Source organism: Eretmochelys imbricata, chromosome 11 (genome assembly GCF_965152235.1).
Source record: "Eretmochelys imbricata isolate rEreImb1 chromosome 11, rEreImb1.hap1, whole genome shotgun sequence".
Classification (NCBI taxonomy): domain Eukaryota; kingdom Metazoa; phylum Chordata; order Testudines; family Cheloniidae; genus Eretmochelys; species Eretmochelys imbricata.
Genome location: NC_135582.1, coordinates 4377628 through 4398802, shown reverse-complemented (window position 1 = coordinate 4398802; position 21175 = coordinate 4377628). Strand labels below are relative to the sequence as shown.

Here is a 21175-nt window from a genome sequence, read left to right as displayed (position 1 = left end):
CACGGAGGGGGAACGAGCCCTGTTGACAGAATCCTTCTGGAGTTCGAGTGGGGATTGAAATCGTGATGAGCAGCTGTCCTCCCTCTGGATCCCACTGACAGTGGGCTACTGCTGCTCATGCTGTGTCCTTTTCTATGTGAATGTCTCCAGTATTGGCCACCTGGTGCCTTTCTATTTGGGCTGCCGTTCCTGGTTGACAGTAGGTCCCTGTGAGCTGCTGTACTCAGATGTCAAAATGTTAGTCAGATCTTCCCAAATCCTATAAATAGCTATAATGAAAATTAAATACAAAAAGTTTCATGCTAAGCCAATTCAAAGATCCATCTTCCTAGCAAGGAAAACAAAGTTCTGGTTTCTAGAGCCAAGAAGAGTCACTTCAAAATAATTTCTTTCTGGATTATCAGACTTTAACGTTTTGGTACCTGGGGCCAGCTGTCACATGTGTTTGAACCATCTTTCAGTCACCACTAATAGACTGGATACCTGCACCATCCCTCTATTTCTGTGGGCATACAAATAAGGAAATGATTATCTGATGAAACCAAGGTGCTTCTAGTCACACAGGACAATCACTCTCCTGTTTTTGTGTAATTTTGAAGAGGTGTTTCTTTCCCAGTGTGAGGTTACCTTGTGAACATAGTCCCAAAGACTTCATTGTGTAACCGTGACTGCTGGGGCTGCGGTTCAGGAGTCTGAGACAGCCAGTCTCCTTACAGAGCAGTGGTCCAGATGGAGACAGAGCCCCAAGGGTTTGGAGAATTAAATTCAGATACAGTGGAACCTCAGAGTTACAAACTGACTGGTCAAATACACACTGCATTTAGAACTGGAAGTATGCAACCAGGCTGCAGCAGAGGCCTCCAAAAAGCAACGGGGGATGGGGGGAAGGAAAGTGTAAAAAAAGATTTGACAAGATAAACTGTTTCGGTGCTTGTTTCATTTAAATTAAGATGGTTAAAAGAGGCATTTTTCTTCTGCATAATAAAGTTTAAAAGCTGTATTAAATCAATGTTAAGTTGCAAAGTTTTGAAGGAACAACCATAACGTTTTGTTCAGAGTTACAAACAACCTCTGTTCCCCAGTGCTTTGTAATTCTGAAGTTCTACTGTACTTTTAATAGATTTTTAACACCCAAAGAAATATGTATGATGGGGGCTAATTTAGCTACAACTAATCAGGAAAGAGATCTTGGAGTCATCGTGGATAGTTCTCTGAAGACTTCCACGCAGTGTGCAGCGGCAGTCAAAAAAGCAAACAGGATGTTAGGAATCATTAAAAAAGGGATAGAGAATAAGATGGAGAATATCTTATTGCCCTTATTTAAATCCATGGTTGGCCCACATCTTGAATACTGCATACAGATGTCTCATCTCAAAAAAGATATACTGGCATTAGAAAAGGTTCAGAAGGCAACTAAAATGATTAGGGGTTTGGAACGGGTACCCTATGAGGAGAGATTAAAGAGACTAGGACTTTTCAGCTTGGAAAAGAGGAGACTAAGGCAATATGATAGAGGTAAAAAAGTGAATAAGGAAAAGTTATTTACTTGTTCCCATAATATAAGAACTAGGGGCCACCAAATGAAATTAATGGGCAGCAGGTTTAAAACAAAAGGAAGTTCTTCACACAGTGCACCTTCAACCTGTGGAACTCCTTGCCTGACGAGGTTGTGAAGGCTAGGACTATAACCGGGTTTAAAAGAGAACTAGATAAATTCATAGAGGTTAAGTCCATTAATGGCTGTTAGCCAGGATGGGTAAGGAATGGTGTCACTACCCTCTGTTTGTCAAAGGGTGGAGATGGATTGCAGGAGAGAGATCACTTGATCATTACCTGTTAGGTTCACTCCCTCTGGGGCACCTGGCATTGGCCTCTGTCGGGAGACAGGATAATTGGGCTGGATGGACCTTTGGTCTGACCTCGTATGGCCGTTCTTATATTATGATTACGTATGCTGGAGTTCAGCATAACAGGCCAGAGAATGGCACCCAGTAACTCCTGCATCAAGCCTGTAACTTTTTGTTGAGCTAGAGCATATCTCATAGAAAGATAGCTTTAGAAAAAGTTGCTTACGAAACACCTAATGCTGCCTGGTGTCGTCAGAGTCAGACAACCTCTTCTGTTGTTTACCTGCCTCAGAAAAATGTTGCACAAGGATTTCCTTTCAAGTTTTGCCTGACTTGTTTTCAGCAATCCAGATGAACCGATGGACATCTATTGCTGTATGTGTAACCTTTAAATTAGTCTATAGTGTCTACAGAGTGTATAATTTAAACTAACCACAAAGCTTACATCTTCATTTTGACTGTTCTGTAGCAGAATAAAGCACTTGAAAGGAGAAGAAGAAAAAAAAACAACAACAAAAACCTCTTTTCCCCTGCGCCCCCCCCCTTATAGCTCATGCCCCCATTGAGAAATGCAAACCCTGTCACAATTTAGGCCCCAGCAAAGATTCTTGGATGAGTCTGTCAGCTTAGCCCTGACATGTGCTCTCTGATAACAAGGTAGCTTAAACCCCACTATCTTATCTATGTATTTCTGAGGTACAGAGATCAAGTCCAAGGTCCCACAGGGAGTCTGGCTGAGCTGGGATATGAACCGAGGTCTTCTGAGCCCTAGTCCAGTGTTTTAACTACAAGATCAACTGTTTTAACAGAGCATAGGAATTGCCACCTGGAACAGGGTGGAGGTCCATCTTGTCCTGAACCCCATCTCTGGTCGTGGCCAGTACCAACTGCTTCAGAGGAAGAAGCAAGAGACACTGCAGCAGCCTGCTCATAGGGAAATTTCTTCCCAGGCAGTTAGAGCCCTAGGTGTTGAACTATTGATTTCAATAGGAGGTAGGTGCTTAAATACTTTTTGATGATCTGGGCCTTCGTGCTTGGTTTATGCCCTTAAATAGAAGGGTTTTTACCCTTTCTTTTATCCTGTCCAGTGTAATAAGATGGTGCCCCTAGCCATATACACACATAATCCTTTTCTAAATCTTCCTGTGTTCTTGCCCTGAACAATATATTGTGTCAGTAAGTTCCACAGGCTAGTTATACATTGTGTAAAAAGTATTTCCTTTATTATTGACATATGTTTTTCAATTTCATTGAACGCTTCTATTATGAGATGGCGAATGGCAGTGCCTGACTTACACAAAATATTGACTGATATAAAGAAGGTATCCCTAACATGTTCCCTCAACTAAACAATCCCAGTGTTTTCACTCTCCTCATATGGAAGTCTCTCCAGGCTTCTAATCATTCTCTTCACCTGTCTCTCTACCCCCTATGATTCTGCTATATCCTATAGGTGCTAGATCCAGCAGCTGATTCCGAGTGTGTTGCCTGAATAAGGTTCAGATATGAAAAAGCCGTGGGCTCTGTTCTCTAAGGACAGTTGCTCAGCAAGCAGCAGGAGGAGACAATTCAGCCAAAGCTGGCAACTGTCAGTCTTTGCACTGCTGCTCATAAGCATAAAATTAAGCGCACAAAAGCTACTACCCCTGAAGGAAACCAGCTAAGCCTTTGCCGAGAACCGAGGGCTTGATTCTGTGCCGTTTGAAGTTGATGGCAAAGCTCCCACTGACTACAAAGGTGCAGGATTAGGCATTATGCCTGGTTGTTTCCTGCTTGCATCCTTTTCCCTGGCCAGTGCAGTTGCTGTATTACTCCTAAGTGTGTATGATCTTAGTCTCAGGGCCAGAATTGTAAAGGTATTTAGGCACCTAACGATGTAAGGTGCCTAGTGGGGTTTTCAAAAGCACCTGAATGTATACCTCCCATTGAAATCATCCCTTTAATAAACCTGGCCCACAGAGGCTCAGTTCAATATTAGGGGGGGATTCCCTGCTCTCAGGCCTCTTTCCCAGTATTGCCAATACCAATTGTTCCAAAATCACACCATAAAAAATTTATGTGATTGGCTTTGAATATTATGAGATCTTATATATGCATGTATGGTTCTTTTGTAAAGGGAAATCATGCCTCACCCCTCTATTAGAATTATTTGAGGGAGTCCACATATGTGGACAAGGGTGACCCAGTCAATATTAGTGTACTTGGACTTTCAGAAAGTCTTTTACAAGGTCCCTCACCAAACACTCTTAAGCAAATTAAACAGCCATGGGATAAGAGGGAAGCTCCTCTCCTGGATCAGTAACTGGTTAAAGGACAGGAAAGAAATGGTAGGAATAAATGGTCACTTTTTAGAATGGAGAGAGGTAAATAGCAGTGTCCCCAAGGGATCTGTACTGGGACCAGTGCTGTTCAATATATTCATAAATAATCTGGAAAAAGGAGTGAACAAAGTTTGCAGATGATACAAAATTACTCAATATAGTTAAGTCCAAAGCAGACTGCAAAGATCTACAAAAGGATCTCACAAAACTGTGTGACTGGGCAAGAAAATGGCAGATGAAATTCAAAGTTGATAAATGCAAAGTAATGCACATTGGGAAACATAATCCCAACTATACGTATAAAATGATGGGGGTCTAAATTAGCTGTTACCACTCCAGGAAGAAATTTTGGAGTCATTGTGGATAGTTCTCTGAAAACATCCACTCAATTTGCAGTGCCAGTCAAAAAAACCTAACAATGATAGGAATCATTAGGAAAAGAATAGATCACATGACATTGAATATCATAATGCCACTATATAAATCCGTGGTACAGCCACACCTTGAATAGTGCATGCAGTTGTAATCACCCCATCTTAAAAAATATATTAGAAATGGGAAAGGTACAGAGAAGGGCTATAAAAATGATTAAAGGTATGAAACAGCTTCCATATGAGGAGAGATTAAAAAGACTGGGACTGTTCAGATGGGAAATGAGACGACGAGCAGGGATATGATAGAGCAGTGATTTTCAACCTTTTTTCATTTGTGAACCCCTAAAAATTTTTGAAGGGAGGCATGGACCTCTTTGGAAATCTTAGATATAATCTGCAGACCCTCAGGGCTCTGAGGACCACAGGTTGAAAACCACTGTTCTGTGGTAATGACAACCTTTCATGGATCCCTTAGATATAGTCTGCCAACTCGGAGGAGTCCGTGGACCATAGGTTGAAAACCACTGTGATAGAAGTCTATAAAATCATGAACGGTGTGTGTGACATATTAGGGTACAATCCAGACTAATGAGTAGCTGTGTCACCCCTGCCCTCCAACCTGGGATGCCCTTTACAATGCTTTGCTGCAGTATCTTCCAGCCTGGACTGCTCACAGACAACCTGCAGCATGCAAGTCACTCCCAGCTATGTCCGTGTAGTACGTGCTGCAGCCAGTCAGAACATGGCTCTTACCAGCCTTGGTTATACTGCAAAGTGACCTCAACACACTCCCAGTTTTAGATTTCCCCCCAGAAATGTATGTCCTATACTACCCAGCCCTCTCCTGGACAACAAAAGTTTATATAAAGTCCATTATTTCTTTAAAAGAAATAATATGCACACAACTTGTCACTCATAGAATATCAGGGTTGGAAGGGACCCTCAGGAGGTCATCTAGTCCAACTCCCTGCTCAAAGCAGGACTAATCCCCAATTTTTACCCCAGATCTCTAAATGGCCCCCTCAAGGATTGAGCTCGCAACCCTGGGTTTTACAGGCCAGTGCTCAAACCACTGAGCTATCCCTCTATATACAAGAAAGAAGTCGTTTTTCAGCCCAGATAGGACTTGACCCCACAACCGCTGGTTAAGGAAGCCAATGCCTTATCCATTAGGCCAAATGGAGTTTCCCAAGCACCTTAATTAAACACACTGCATTAGATAAAACAATAACACAAGTTTATTGACCAGAAGAGGATAGATTTTAAGTGAGTACAAGTAATGAGGCATAAAAATCAGAAATGGTTACAAGAAAATAAATTTAAAATACTACTGGTGCCTTACTTAACAATCTCAGATTCAAGCAAAATTTCTCTCCATATACTTTCAGCAGTCTTACTGACCAAACGTCTTAGGTCAGAACCTTTTTTTTGCTTCTGGTGCTAATAATGCGATGGGCAGGGAGAGAGAAAGAGGGGATCCCTTGGCGCGTTTGTCCCTCCTTTTTATGGTGTCAGTCAGTGTTCCCTCTAATTTTTTTGCATCCATGTGTGGAATTAATTTTGTTATGTGAACCATATCAAGATAATGCGTGGATGTGCGCCACCAGTAGAAACCAAAAACCTAGCTATAATATATATTTTTTAAAAGTTACCATAAGGATAATTACTCCAACCAGGATAGGTTCGGCATTTTAAACCTCACTACTCAAAGAATTAAATTTAAGTGTAAGAGAGAAATAAAAATTATGAAATGCATAGACCAGCCAAAAAACTAAAATAACACACTTTGAAAGAAGTATCAAGAAGTAACAACAACAATATAAGTATGTGTTGGGAGGTGAGTGTATGTGTCTGTGACAGAGACATGTGTTGCCCCTTTAAGTACTCTGACTGCACTTTAAGTACACTGCCCTTTTAAGTTGATCAGCAAGTTCAGACAGCAGCAGCTGCCAGCAAGCTCCCTCCCTCCTGAGCCTGTCATGTCCCGCCCTGCTTTGTGGAGATGGGGTACAGGGGCAGGGGAAGAGGAACACCCTGACATCAGTGCCCCTTTCTCCCCCGCCCTCTGCACAGCAAGCGGGAGGTTCCTGGGAGCAGCTCACGGCAATGTGGGGAGGGACACCTGAACTGCGTGGCACTTGATAGCCTGCTGGGCAGCCGTGCAGCTTACAAGGAACTTAGTTCAGTCCTCCTCTTGAAAAAACATTTCCAGCTGGTACTAGGAGACAAAAGATCTATGGAGAAAGATGTTCCCTGCTTTCCCTCACCTGTTTGAGCTTTCTTTATCTCCCCTTTCTGCTTGATGACTCTGTTTACTGCTTAAATGCAAATTAAGCAGAGCACACTTTCTTTTGTTTAGGACAGACCTGTTTGCCACCCTCAGTTTGGAACATGTGTTGATAACACCATGCAGGGGAATCTTATAACTTCAAATACAATCTGGCCATGCATATTTTACCAGGGCAAGAGCCAGCAAATTATGAGTTTTCAAATGATACCTCACAAGACGTACACTGTACAAAGATTATTACAATAGTGTGTGAGTACAGGGGTACCTCCTGTCACCGTATGGAGAAAGTTAATAAGGAAGTGTTATTTACCTTTTCACATAACACAAGAACCAGGGGTCACCCAAGGAAATGTATAGGCAGCAGGTTTAAAACAAACAGAAGGCACTACCTCTTCACACAACCTGTGGAACTCCTTGCCAGGGGATGTTGTGAAGGCCAAAAGTATAACTGGGTTAAAAAAAAAGAAGAACTGGATAAGTTCCTGGCAGATAGGTCCAGCAGTAGCTATGAGCCAGGATGGGCAGGGATGCAACCCCACCTGTTTGGTGTTGCTGAGCCTCTGATGGTCAGTGCTGGGAGTGGATGGCAGAGGATGGATCACGCCCCACAAATTGCCCTGTGCTGATCATTGCCCGGTCACTGTCAGGGACAGGCCACTGGGCTAGATGGACCATGGATCTTACCCAGGATGGCTGTTGCTCTGTTCAGTGGCCACCTGGCTCTGGCTTGGGGTTTTGATGCTGCTCCTCGGGGCACTCGCCAGGGCTCGCCCTTGCCCGCGAGCCGCGCTCGCCCACGATCGCAGGACTCCTGGAGCTGGGGTTTCAGCAGGCGGCATCTTGCTGTCCCTCCGCCCAGCAGGGGGCGTGCGTGCTACCGGAACGAACGCCTTCGCGGGAGGGAACCATAGAGCAGCCGACGCGCCCCAGCTCTATGGTTGCGGCCGCGGCGCAGGGTGATGAGGTCACTGCAAGCGGCAGTTTTGAAAGGGTGGGAGGGGAGGCGGCGCGCGCGGCAGACGCAGCCGGCTCCGGAGCGGGGAGAGGGAGGCTCTGGGGAGCTGCCCGCGGGAGCGGAGCGATGGGCGAATATGCAAATTAGGCCGTGTGAGCATTTGCATGTGGTGATTGACAGCAGTGCGAGGTCAGTGCAGCCCGCGCCCTCCCGCGGGGCTGAGTGGGAGCCGTTGGGGTCCGGGGCCGAAGGAGGGCGGTGGAGGGAGGAGGGACCGAAGTCGGGGAGGGCTGGGGGCGGTTGGGGGTTGGGACAGAGGGGCCGAAGTGGGGGGCTGGGGCAGAGGGGCCGAAGTGGGGGAGGGTTGGGGGGCTGGGGCAGAGGGGCCGAAGTGGGGGAGGGCTGTGGGCGGTTGGGGGGCTGGGGCAGAGGGGCCGAAGTGGGGGAGGGTTGGGGGGCTGGGGCAGAGGGGCCGAAGTGGGGGAGGGCTGTGGGCGGTTGGGGGGCTGGGGCAGAGGGGCCGAAGTGGGGGAGGGCTGTGGGCGGTTGGGGGGCTGGGGCACAGGGGCTGAAGTGGGGGAGGGTTGGGGGGCTGGGGCACAGGGGCTGAAGTGGGGGGGTCTGGGACGGTTGGGGGGCTGGGGCAGAGGGGCCGAAGTGGGGGAGGGCTGGGGGCGGTTGGGGGGCTGGGGCACAGGGGCCGAAGTCAGGGAGGGCTGGGGCAGAGGGGCCGAAGTGGGGGGGCTGGGACGGTTGGGGGGCTGGGGGCAGAGGGGCCGAAGTGGAGGGCGTCTGTGGAGGGGAAAAGGGGGGGGGCTGCGACAAAGGGGATGAAAGAATGGTGGTTGGGGGTGGAGGGGCTGAACTGGAGGAGGGCAGAGGCGGTTGCGGGTGAAGATGGGGGGAGGTTTAGGGGGCTGGATGGAGGGGCTTTGGGGGGCCAGGAAGTAGCTAAGGGAAGCTGGGGTTGTGGAGGTGGCTGAGGTTGGGGAAGCTTTGGGGTTGCTGGAGGAAGATGGGTTACAGCTGGTGGAGTGGGCTGGGGACCCCAACTTCTGTCCCTCCCTGCCACTTACTCCTCTTTTGAGCGTCCCACTTTGCCATGCTCTGACCCAGCAGGGGCACAGTGGGACAGCTGCTGCTTGGCTGACAGATTTTGAAGAGACTGGTAGTCGACTAGAGACCAAGCTGAGCCTGGCCTGCTCATTTTACTGGTGACTTAAGGATTTGCAGGCAGGTTTATAGAGGAGAGATGACAATGTGCTCTCTACAGAGGTTCTTGACAAAAGGCCTTGCTCCCCTTGAAATCAGTAGCAACGTTCTAGTCAGTTCAATAGGAGCAGGCCGTAAAAGCTCAGTGTTGTCTGAAATGGACTGCGTTTACTCAGTGATGTGCCACCACTACGTTACCAAGGGGTTCTGACAAATTCTGTCCCTTAGCCTGGAATAAACTCCTTGACTAGGGGACTTTGCACGTGCAAAAGAGAGGCTGAGGAATCTATCCATTTACAGTATTTTCCTGTTTGAACACCAAAACTTTCTTATCACAGTAACTGAGTGAAGAGAGGCCATGCCACCTGGTGAACACTTTGCCAAAAATGCATAGACTTTACTACTGGAAAATATGCAGAGTATATTGAGGACATGGCTAAGTGGGATCCTTGTGGGTGAAGACCGCTCTTGCTGTATCCTTCCATGGGAATTATTTTAAATATCTGACACTTGGTGCAATCTGGTTAATTTCAAAAGCAAAAAAATCTGCTCTTCAGAAGTTCTTTCTGTGAGCTGCAGGGATAAGTCATTTCTGGCAGGGATGATTTGACAGGACGCAGAGGTTTGAGCTCCCTTGAAGCCAGGAGAAATCAGCCCAACTTACCTTTCATTGACGTGGCTGAAATGTCATTAGCGGCTCCTCTTGCACACTATTGAATTTATCTCTTTTTACAGTTTCAAAGATGGAAAAGGTGCAGTCCTATTTAACGTTGGATGAAGATGACTTGCTCTCTGACCTAAGCAGTGGGGACCTAGAGGTAAACTTCTGTGCATGAGGAGATGTATTTCATTATGGTCGCTGTGTGTGTGGCTTTCATTATAAATCTATTTTTAGTGGTTTAGCCTCTTGACTGTTGAAGTAGCATCAGGCTGATGAGTATGCTTAAAAACTAGTGTCATCCCAGCTTGCCTTTGGCCATGTTGGTGTGACCTGAGTTTGCTTAGTGGTCTCATGGTTCCTTGCTCCCAGGCCTATGCTAATTCCAATAGATAGACTTCTCCTGGTCTAGTGGCAGTTAATGTTATCATAAAAATATTAATTGAAGTAAAACATCACAGGACTAATGAGGGTGTAGACCACAACACCCACTCACTGTGATGCTCTGTCCCCCTTTGGTGTTGGTTCGGTCACATGTAGAGGTTGATGAGCCTGCTATAGCTTTGGCTAACAGAGTTGGGTCTTCTATCTCAGGCACCAGAGGCTTTCAGAAACAGAGTTGGAAGGTTGAATCCCTGCTGCTGGCAACCCACCCAGAGTCATAGTGTTACATCTGTTTTAAAAATAAATCTTCTCATATCACAATGGTGTTTTTGTCGAGTAGGAGACCATTATCCCCTGGCAAAGTTCTGTTTTGCTGATGTCTCATTTTTAATTGATAGTGAGAATATTAAGGTTCATTTTAACCAGCACAGCTTTGGAAAAGGAAAAATAGAGGATTTTTTTTTTTAATTATGACTTGAGACTATCACCAGGGTTACGTCCTTCTGCTTTGCCACCATGCATGTGTTCCAAATGGACCAGTTTTTTATTGTCTTGGCTTAGCGAGGTGCAAGTCTTTCAAAATGTATAAACCTTCCATACCAGGAGCTGCAGGCTGCTGTGGCCCTGGGTGAAAATGAACCAGGAACACTGAACTGACTTGAGCTTTCAAACTCCACCTATCAACTCGGCTTGTTTTGTGTTTACTTGAATTTCTTTCCCTATTTTGCCTTTCCAGATGTTGCTATCATTGCTGCTGGGTAAGGTACATGAAAGCGAAGTGAGAGTGAGCACAGAGAAGGATGAGATCATGAGACTTGAGACAGAAATAGCACAATAGTAAGTCTCCTAATAAATCTTTTAACATTGCTAATTAATTAGTATCATGTTTAGCTTTGTTTTAATCACGACTACATTTTAATAGTACTTACAGAGTGTACTATTAAGTCCAAAACCTATGTATGTGGATTTAATATCAGTGCCATATCACAAGGTCTTTGGTTGGCAGGAAACTTTCTGTAAAGGAACATGAAAGGGCTTTTTACAGACAACTCAATGGTTGAATTTTGGTGCTGGCATGTTGTATAAAGCAGTTCTGCTGTATATAACTAACACAAATTGTAGTCACTAGAACAGTGACTGGGAAGAGAAATAATGCTTTTGTACTCTGATTTTGTAGTGTCACAGAAAGAGAGAACTGTCTGTCACTGGCAGCACAGATTGTGCATTTGCATCCAGTATTGGAAGAGGAATTCAAGACTCGAGAACAACTTCAAACTGTTGCAGCTGAACTGAAAAGGCTGAAAAAGGATATTGCTCAAGATACCAGGTATAGATCCTTCCAGTTAGAGCAGAGGATGTTTGAAGAAAAAATATATGGCTTGCAATATACTTCTAATTATGATCTTGGGGTAATTAGCAGGGTGCTACCAGGGCCTCTTCAAAGAAACTGATTAAACAGGCACATGTACCACAACAGTACGGTTTACATTATTGATACAGAGACTGTACATGTGCTGTATGCTTAAGATTGTTCATTATGTGAAATCAAATAGTAGCATTTGAGCAGTTAGTTTCCCGGGAGTAATAGAGAATAATCAGAGGGGTGGGCTGGCTGGTGAACTGCCAGGAGCCCACAGGCTGCCTCTTTTGTGCCTGATTGAATCAAATTGTGGGATGGGGTTGAAGCTGCAGGTATGTGATCTGCTCTCTGCTTGGGTAGGGAGGTGACATTGCCAGGTGGACTCGGTGGGGCCTATTGCTTGTCCTTCTGCATTGAATACCAGCTGTCCCTTAATCTGGACTAGGAGATTGCTGAGAGGTTTGATTCCTTTGGCTAGGTGTGTCTTTCACTACCCACAGTATAAGCAAAGCAAGCCCACATGGGTTAGCATAAGCGAATGGCTGCCAATAATGCAATGTCCCTTAAAAATCTTCCATTCACTAACAGTTTTAAAGCATGTTGTGTGGCAGCAATCAGATTCACTCAGACCTCAGTGATTCTTTGTTGATTCATGTATCAAAATACTACAGTGATGGGCACATTAGAAATGTCTGAGACAGAGCACTCATGTGCTATTCCACTTGCAGCAACGGTAACAAGCGTTCATCTAAGACCAGGAAATCCCTCCCTTTTACTCTCCCTCAAATGCAGAGGGTTGATTGCCATTTCAAACAAGGGAACTTGTACAGCATATTTTGGAGGCAACATTTTTGGCTCCCTATATTACTTCTAAAAGATGCTGCATTTGATCCTTGTTTCCTAGTGTATCAGCTTTGTCTTGCTAACAAAGTGGCAGGAAAGCTGTCCCAAAGCGTCAGTTAAGGATTCCCCCCCAGTGCAGGGGAATCTTCCAGTGGCATAAAGCAGGTGCCAGCTGGCTGTACACAACCCACTTCTCTCCCACCCTCCCCCAACACGTGAAGGAGGTATGTCAGGGTGCAGAGATGTGGGCTGAGGGCGTGGCAGGTGGTGGAAGAGCTAGGGCTGGAGCACAGGTTTCTCTGTCTGCACAGTGGTCCCTAAGAGATCACTACTGCCAGCGTGATTTGGAGCAGGCTGTTATGCTGGGGGCCATTTTGTATACCTGTAATTTGGGAGACGGAAAGATGGTTTAGAGCAACCTTCCCATCCTCTCTGCCCAGCTGTGCCAGCTCAGCTGGGGGTTCAACCCGTTAGGTTAATACTACTTCACTCTCTTGTTCAATCAGGTGTCAAAGGCAACCTGGAGAGTCTGTAACCTATTGTCTTCTGAAAAGTGACTGTACAAATGGCACGTTCCCATTGCTCACATCTGCTCCTTGCGTGTTTACAGAAATGTCTTTGCTCAGATGAGTGACAAAAATAAGTCTTAACTCCTCTTAGTTTTGCCAAGTCAGCACATGTAAGAGAGGGAGAGCTGGATTCTTCCATCTTACTCATCATCAGAATTGTTTACAAAGTTGCACTCAGTTACACCTGAGCAGCCCCATGGAATGCAGTGAGTGGCATAGGTGTCACCGATGGCCTAGTTTGGCCTATGGAACCTCTTTTACCAGACATGATGTTTGGGGTGAAAAGACCCCAACCATGACTGTCAGAGCCCAGGCTGAGTATGTTGGGCTGACAGGAAAAAAAAAAATCCTTTAACTTATAACCTGAGTGCATTTGATCTGCTGTCCATTAGCAACAATACACACAGAGCCCCACAGTGCTATTTTTGCAGTCATATTTTAGAGTAAAATTGCACATTCAGATGATCATGTCCATGATAGACATTCCTAATGTGATGTGTGGCACTCTGTGCCTTTAATGTATTCTGGTTATATACAAAATGTCCAGATGTCCAGCATGATGCTATTCACATGAAAATGTGATTGTACTTGTATTGTAAGCTCTGTGGGGCTGGGACTGCCTTTTGGGGGGGGGGGAGGGGGTGTCCAATGAGTAGGTCTGACCCTGATCTTGACTGGCCTTGTAGGCACTACTGCAATATAAATAATCTGTTTGATACAGATCTGCCCCTGCTGCCTTTAGTGTAGTATCTGAACACTTCTCTTTACTGTATTTATCCTCAAAATTTCCCTTTGAAGTGCTGTTATACCTATGCTACAGATGGAGGGAGGAAACTGAGGCACAGAGGTTAAGTGACTTGCCTCAGGTCACACATGGAGTTTGGCGAAATAGAGATTGAACATGGTACTTCTGAGTCCCAGGCGAGCACCCTAACCACTGGACCATTCTTCCTCTGAGTATGGAAGTCCTCTTAATTTTCCCTCGCTACTTTAACTATGCTACATCTGACTCTCAAGGGTGATGGCAAGCCTTCCTGGGGTGCATTAGAAAAACAGCTGTATGTGAAATGATCCCGTTAAAAATTGCCTCCAACCCATGAAATTGCCTTCCAGATGAGTGAGACCTGCCCAGTCCTGCTTACCTCAGAACCCATTCCTAGGACAGGCCCATTAGTCAACTTCTCCCACAAGCACCTCCATGCTTTCTCCCATGCTGTCCCTTGCATACCCACCAGAAATTCTCAAGGTCATTCTCTTATTCTCCTTCACATCCCTCTTAGAGACTCATGTCTGCTGTGATGTCTGCAGAATGTTGCCAGTTTGCCACATCTTGCTGTTACCATCTGAATGTAAGCCAGCATATTATTATTATTGTAGCACCTAGGAGCCCCAGGCATGAACCAGGACCCCATTGTGCTCGGTGCTGTACAAACACAGCACAAAAAGATTGTTGTCGCTCCACCACCACCACCTGTTAGTTTCATCCATCTGATGCATCTCGTCATTAATCGGGAAGCTCTTCAACTCAGGAACTGTCATTTTCCTATTTGTTTGTACAGCCCCTAGCACGATGGGGCCCTGAGCCCTGAATGGAGACTCCAAGGATGCTACTGTAATGAAAATAACTTCTTCTGAAATATCTCCCCTCACCTATAGGAGGCTCCTCCTGGGTAAGGGTGAGACGTACTGGCTCTGTGGCTGCATAGAGGACTTCAGGCTTTAGCTAGTTAATGTTTGTAAAGAGCTTTGAAGTGGGAAGTGCTATATATGAGCTACGTGTTGTTGATATTCAGTGTATAGGGGCTGTCTTCCATCACATCTCACAAGCATTAAATTCACACAGAAAAAAATGGAAAAGAACATGAATGGAACTTTTGTGAGAGCTGTTAATCTTATTCTTGCTGCTGTTGTGGCATGAACTTTATGCTGCAGTATTGCAAATGGCCTATTGGGGGAGTTGCAGCTCCACTAATCCTATGATTTACCTTTACATTGAGACTTTTGCTCTAGAAAAACTGGCTAGATACTTTGGATTGGACACTTACAGGTATCAAGAATATCCACAGTTGTAATTATTGACAACAAATTTTCTGGAAGGGACATTAGACCACATACTTCAAGGGCTTGAGATAATCTCTTAACTATGACAGATCAGGATGAGATCTACATGTGGGGTAGATTATCCCACATCATCTACTGTGGGATTCTTAGACCTTCCTCTGATGAATCTGGACTGGCCACTATTGGAGACAGGATACTGAGCAAGAAGGATCCAGCCTGGCAATTCCTATGTTTCTGTTTTACTACTAGGATTTTTATAGTGTCTAATTGAAATACTAGGGTCAATGGAGACTTTAAGCGCCAACTTAAGATCATTCTATTTCTGGTTACCTTTTTAGTGAGCAGCCAGATGCAGCCAAATTAGAACAGTTGATAGCTGAATCAGAAACCATGATAACCTCTCTCCATCAGAAACAGCGTATGGTTAAAAGCGAGAGAGTCCATCTGACTAAGGTACTGGAGACCACCCAAAATACCCTTTCCGAGGCACAGGCAGAAAGCCATGCAGGTAATTGACTTTGATCTTTGCTTGGATAAATTAAAGCAGATGTGCTGTCTTGAAGTCTAGGTATTTCTGAAACAGACACTGTCACCTTGAAACCTAGTCACTTTCAAAAAATAAGTTGAAAGTAGGTTCAAGCCTGGTGCCTGTCCCTGAGTCCCTCTGTCAGTTTCTGTGATTTCACAATACCATTTTCTTTTAAAAAATTTCTCTCCTTTGTTGCTGGCTGAAGGACTCCCACAAGTGGACTCTTGGAGATTGCTGGTAACAACAGATAAAAGAATACTTAGAAGTGATTTTTTTTAAATAACTTGAAATGTCCCCTTACCATCTTAACTTCTGTGGATAATAATAAAGATGCACAGAGTTTGGATCCACATCAAAACTTCCCCAAAGATCTGAGGAGTTTGGGTGTGATTAATAATCTTCTATATTGAGCCTCTATAGAAGAATCCTGTATGGATCCTTTCCTGATAGAACTTGAGAGCGATTCCTCCAAGGATCTCAACGTACTTTGGAATAACAATAAAATGGTTTTAGGGTCTCCTTGAGATAGTAGATTTAGCCAGGTCCAGACTGGAAGGCCCAGTCAGGTTCTGCGTTTGGGTGTTAGACTTGATGGCAGACTACACTAGAACTGGCTGTTAGTGGCCATCGGAGAAAAATCCAAAGATCAAGCTATTTCTGGGAGGATAATACACTGCATCCAATCTTATTATCAATTTAGGGCATGTTCATTTAGGGAGATACTTGCTATCAAAGCAGCTACCCGTGTTGTGCAGCCTCCTGTGACTTCATTAGGGCTGCTGCATGGGGTTCAGCTCACACCTTCATGAGTTGCTATTTTGTAATCTCAGCAGGGGTGTGTGTGGAGCTCTTGCCATTCCTTGAATGGCTGTGGCAGTTGTCCTTCAACCTCTTGCCAGAAAGGGTACCCAAGCCATGATGATTTCCAGCTCTGTGCACTCTCCCATATTGCCTCAGTGAACATTCCCCTACCCTAATTACTGTGATAGTTACCCCTACCAATTTGTCTGAATGAGGAAGAACCTAATGACTGACTTTCGTCTCCACAGCTGATCAGGAGCTGCTTCGCTTGCAGAAGGAATGTACTGAGCAAGCTAATGTGAAGTCTCTGGGGGATAATGAAGCTGACAGACAGCTGGATGCCTGCATCAGACAGCTGGGAGTGTTAAACCTCCTCGCTAGGAAAAAGTGAACTTTCTGTCTCCAGCAGGGGATGTGTTAGTCAGTAGACCTGAAGTTCCAAATTCCACTTGGAGAAGATGTAGGCAAGTAGGAAGTGTGTGGCCACCAGTACACAGAGCCCCTGTTGTAGGAGGCATGGGAAGAGACACCACCTTGAGCATAGCTGTACTGGGTTAAGCAGCCTGACAGCTCCCCAGTTTGATTTCATTTTATTTCATTCACCTTTCAGCTGTCCACCAAGACATAGCAGCAAAATAATTTCATTGTTCTTCCCCAATCTCATCTTCTCTGGGTGCAGCTTGGGGGACGTGAAGCAAAACCTGCTGTATGATGAATTCTGCTACTCTGTTTCATGTATGCAGGGTTTCATTTTCATAAATATTGAGACTAGTCCAATGTTTTGTCATTGGTGTCAGGGATGCAGAGACTAAAGGAAACCAGTGATTTAAGACGGTCCAATTTCAGCCAAACTCTCCTGGCATCAGCCATTTCCATGTCAGTGCACCCTGGTTTGTGTTGGTGCTTCCCACCCAACAAAAGATTTCCCTTTCCAGCTAGTAGTCTAATTTCCCTGTTTAGATAGGCCATATCCACTGCGCCGATGCACTTCTATTGCTGTCTCATTCCACTTCACATGGACCTATTACCATTCTTTGGACTGGGTTGCCTTGAAGTTTCTCCATATCGAGAGTGGAATATCTCTAGGAAATCTGTGAAGATCATCAGGTGTATGTGACACAGAACTGGAGACAGAAGCCATTTACTGATCTGGAAGCTGGCCAGCTCATGGGAGGCTATGTACAAAATTGTGGCTAGCTGTAATTGTAATGCAATGTGGCTAGATTTCTAGAATGCTCTGAACAGAGACATGTTTTTGCATAACTTCAAAATAAAGTCAACTTTCTTACGTAAGCAGCTTCTTTTTAATTCAGTCCCTTTTGTTGCCTGAAAGTGCTCAAAAGCCCTGCATGCCAATGACTTTTATCCTGTCATGAGTAAGCAGCATGGGTGATGCTCAGTAAGGTGACTGATGCCGTTCACTGAGGATGCTATATAAAGGCATCAGCATCTATTGGACCTCGGATCACTTCATGTAATTTTATACAGGGATCACAGCAGCCACCCTATGGAATGTGGTAGCAGTTTAACAGTAGCCAGGAACACTGTACAACAGGTTTATAGACAGGAAGTGAAATTACTATTTTCAGTGAAGCTACAAGGTACTCTTTAGGCAAGCACAATGTAATTGCTCACATTAAGAATTGGCCTGGCCTTATTCTTTGTATTATTGTAGAGCCTATAAGCCACAGTCCTAGACTAGGAGCACAGTGTGCTAGGTGCTGTACAAACACAGAACAAAAAGATGGTCCTGCCCCAGGGAGCTTACATGGATTTTGTGTCCCTGCTGTAGTAGAAACTGCCATGGGATCTGTAATGACCAGTTGTGGTCAGGACTGTGGTTCTCTCTCTCATATAATACACAGTTCCAAGTCCCCCCTCCCCCAATAATATTCTTGAGTATTGACCCAACATTGTAACTCCAAGAAGAGGATACCACTCACTCCTTGAAATACATGGATTTTTCCCTAGCTATACAACTGCTAACCCAGCCCCAACCCTGCGTTAAGTGTGAGACTTGATTAAATCACAGCCAGAGGTGGGATGGCTGCAGAGCGTGCCTGTAAAGTAATCAACTGTCCCCTAAGCTGTGGGTGCATCTGGACATAAATAGATGATGGACTGTTCAGAAATCATGCCAGATCCCTCACAATCATGAGATGCTAAATTCTGGGGGGGTTTCCCCTTCACCATCCAGATTTTGAGCCTTCCGAGTGCACTTTTTCACATTTTCAAACTTTTCTTTTAAATCTTGAGGGCTAGAAATGTACTTATTTTTGTTTCAAATGAAAGCTGAGATTCTCATCTAATCACTGGTCTCCAAGACCTGGGGCTTTTAAGTAACACATATATCATGAGCCTTGTGATAAAGTTGTGAGAAATGGCATTATTGGTATGTTAGCTGTAGGTATTGGAAATTATGCTGCAGTCTTCTATAATTTCATAAATAACACTGGGAATGTAGATAAGGTGGAATCAGTTATGGGTTTTTGATAAAAACCCAACTTGAACTAATCTCTGATATTAATAGGAGGGAAGAAACCTTGGTTTGCTTACTTAATGATGTGGGGAGATTGCACTGATCCTACTGTACTTAATGTGACTTCCATTCTCTTGTAAACCTGATTATTTGAAGATGGCATATTTTACTTGTTGGGGATAGGGACGAGTGGGAAAGTAATAAAGTACAGAACGAGCTTTGGTTTTTGGTTTAATTGAAATGAATGACTGTGTCCTTTCCCCTGGTAGAGCAGCAGTGCCCACCTTAATGTGCTTTACAGTCCAGTTCCTGTCCTTCCCGGTACCTGCTTCCTGCCTGGTGTGCTCTTGGGTCCATTCAAACATCCCTAATGAGCCTGTTATCGGTAGCCCCAGCAGAGTGGCCCAAACTGAATGGGCAATGAAGACTAAACTCTGCCTCCTTACAAGGTTCCCTCCAGGGCAGTGTTGAGGCCAAGGGAGGCGGTAAGCAGAGGGGGGAGACTTGCTGGGCTGCATTTTTTATTTTATTTTTTTTTGTGGTTAGAGGAGTCTAGTCCTGTTTGTTAAGCGTTTTGAAGGGGAAAAGTTTGGTATTCGTGCTAATTGTATTCAGTCTGCAGGTGCACCAATCCGGCTCACTTTATGAATGCAAAATTTTTATTTTTTTTTAAAAATGAAGGATAAGTGTGTGTATACTCTGTGAACTTTCTCATCCTTACTGCTGCTAGAGCATTAATTTTAGTCTGCACTACTACAAACGGCCTCTTTGGGAGCACTGCAGCTCCACTGAAATCCAGCGTTTAAACACAGTCTTTTTTTCAGTCCACATCTTTAAACTTCCCTTCTGTATAGTGGTAGCACTTTGTTTGCCTGGACGTCTACCATTTAGTTTCTTAGCTCAGTATGTTTCCCTTTTAAAAGAGGTTTGGAAGCCCAGGAGCCTGAGCATATTCTGACTTGCAATCCTTGCAGAGTTCTGCTTACATGTTAAGAAGCTAACCCTATATTCTTTGCACCAACAAAACATCCACTGACTTCGGTGGAAGATTTGCCTCCTTAAGGACTGCAGGATTTGGCTAATTGACCACCCCAGAGCTTTATTTCATCCAGGGATCTCAAAGTCCTTTATAAAGATGAATCTTCTTAGCACCCATCTGAGGGATTACACTGGAAAGAATTAGGGGTTGTACTTTGCTAAACTCTGCCACAGCTCTAAGCTCCATTCACTTGGGTTCCCAAAAGGCCATGCAAGGGTTAATACATTGATATTTAAAAGGGCAACAAGAACTTTCGATGGAAAGTGCTTTATTATTTCTATTGCTGTAGCTCCTAGGAGCCCTAGTCATGGAGCAAGAGCCCCCTGAGCTGACTGCTGTACATACGCAGACACAAAGACAGGTCCTGCCCCAAGAGCTTACGTTCAAGTAAGTGGAGTCTTACCTCCTTGTTGCACTGGTGCAGCTTTTGAAATAATGGCATCAGTTGGTGTCACGGGGGGAAAAGAATCAGACTTTGCATGTCATGATTCTGCAGATCTGGCTAAATAACAGCAGCACATTGGAACTGCTTTGAAAGAGAACGAGTTAGAGCAGGACACCTGTCAGGTAGTGATCCTTTGCCTCCCACAATGCATTGTGCACCAGCTATGCTAACCCAAGGGGCAACAGTTAACTAACATCAAGGTGCAGTGATTGACAGTGGTGTGTGTGCAAATAGGTGAATTTGGTGTCAGGATAGTGGTGCTGTGAAGCTGACGGTGGAACCAGCTCGCGGGGGCTTTGTAGTTGACCGACCCTCAGCTTGGGCTCGAGCCATAGTATCTTTGAGTCTCTTGCCCCTAAGTCCCTTATAGGAACTCCCAGTCATGGGCAATCATGCTGTTCCCAGCGGGAGGTCAGCTCACTCCAGGGGTCTTTTTAGAGCCTGAATTACAGTCCCCTTGTCTCTAGCCCCGCCAGCACTTTCCAGGACCCACCATAGACCAATGGCTGGAAGCAATCCTCCATGGCCTTCGCTTATACCAAGCTTATAGTGTGTCTGCCTCAAGTGAGGGGTATGAAGGAAAAGGTTAGCAACTGCCTCAGGCTGAGCTCTTGTTACTGGAGCTCACTCACAGGCCCTGGCAGTCTTCCTGTTCCTAGAAATACTTTCCCCCTCTGTGGCCAGTTTCATCCTTTCAAACTCCACTTCTCCAGGTGGCGTATGTTCTGCAGGCGTGCCTAATTGGGAATGCTTGTTAGCATTTCCACCAGAGGGATGGGGGCATGTCCCATCACAATCTGTCAGGATTCGGATTTTCAGCACTCAGGCATTTGCTTCATTGAGTGAAATGAGATGGGCTCTGCCTGTTCCAGCTCATCCATTCTTGACTGTTCTTGGTACAGCCTCAGGGCACTGTTTATACCAGGCACTTGTTACCATGCACGTTGCACTCCTAGCAACCTCACAGTGACATGGCAGACACACCCTTGCCCACACAATCCCTTGCAG

At 45.1% G+C, this 21175-nt stretch overlaps 1 protein-coding gene across 1 annotated transcript; it reads left to right on the top strand.

Moving 5' to 3' along the window:
- Window positions 1-7885: 7885 nt before the first annotated feature.
- LOC144272167 (uncharacterized) lies at window positions 7886-17474 on the top strand. Its single transcript, XM_077830061.1, has 6 exons — window positions 7886-7939; window positions 9735-9817; window positions 10778-10878; window positions 11219-11368; window positions 15213-15382; window positions 16453-17474. The coding sequence occupies exons 1-6, from the start codon at window positions 7924-7926 to the stop codon at window positions 16593-16595; spliced, it is 663 nt and encodes a 220-aa protein (XP_077686187.1). The 5' UTR covers window positions 7886-7923; the 3' UTR covers window positions 16596-17474.
- Window positions 17475-21175: the final 3701 nt, after the last annotated feature.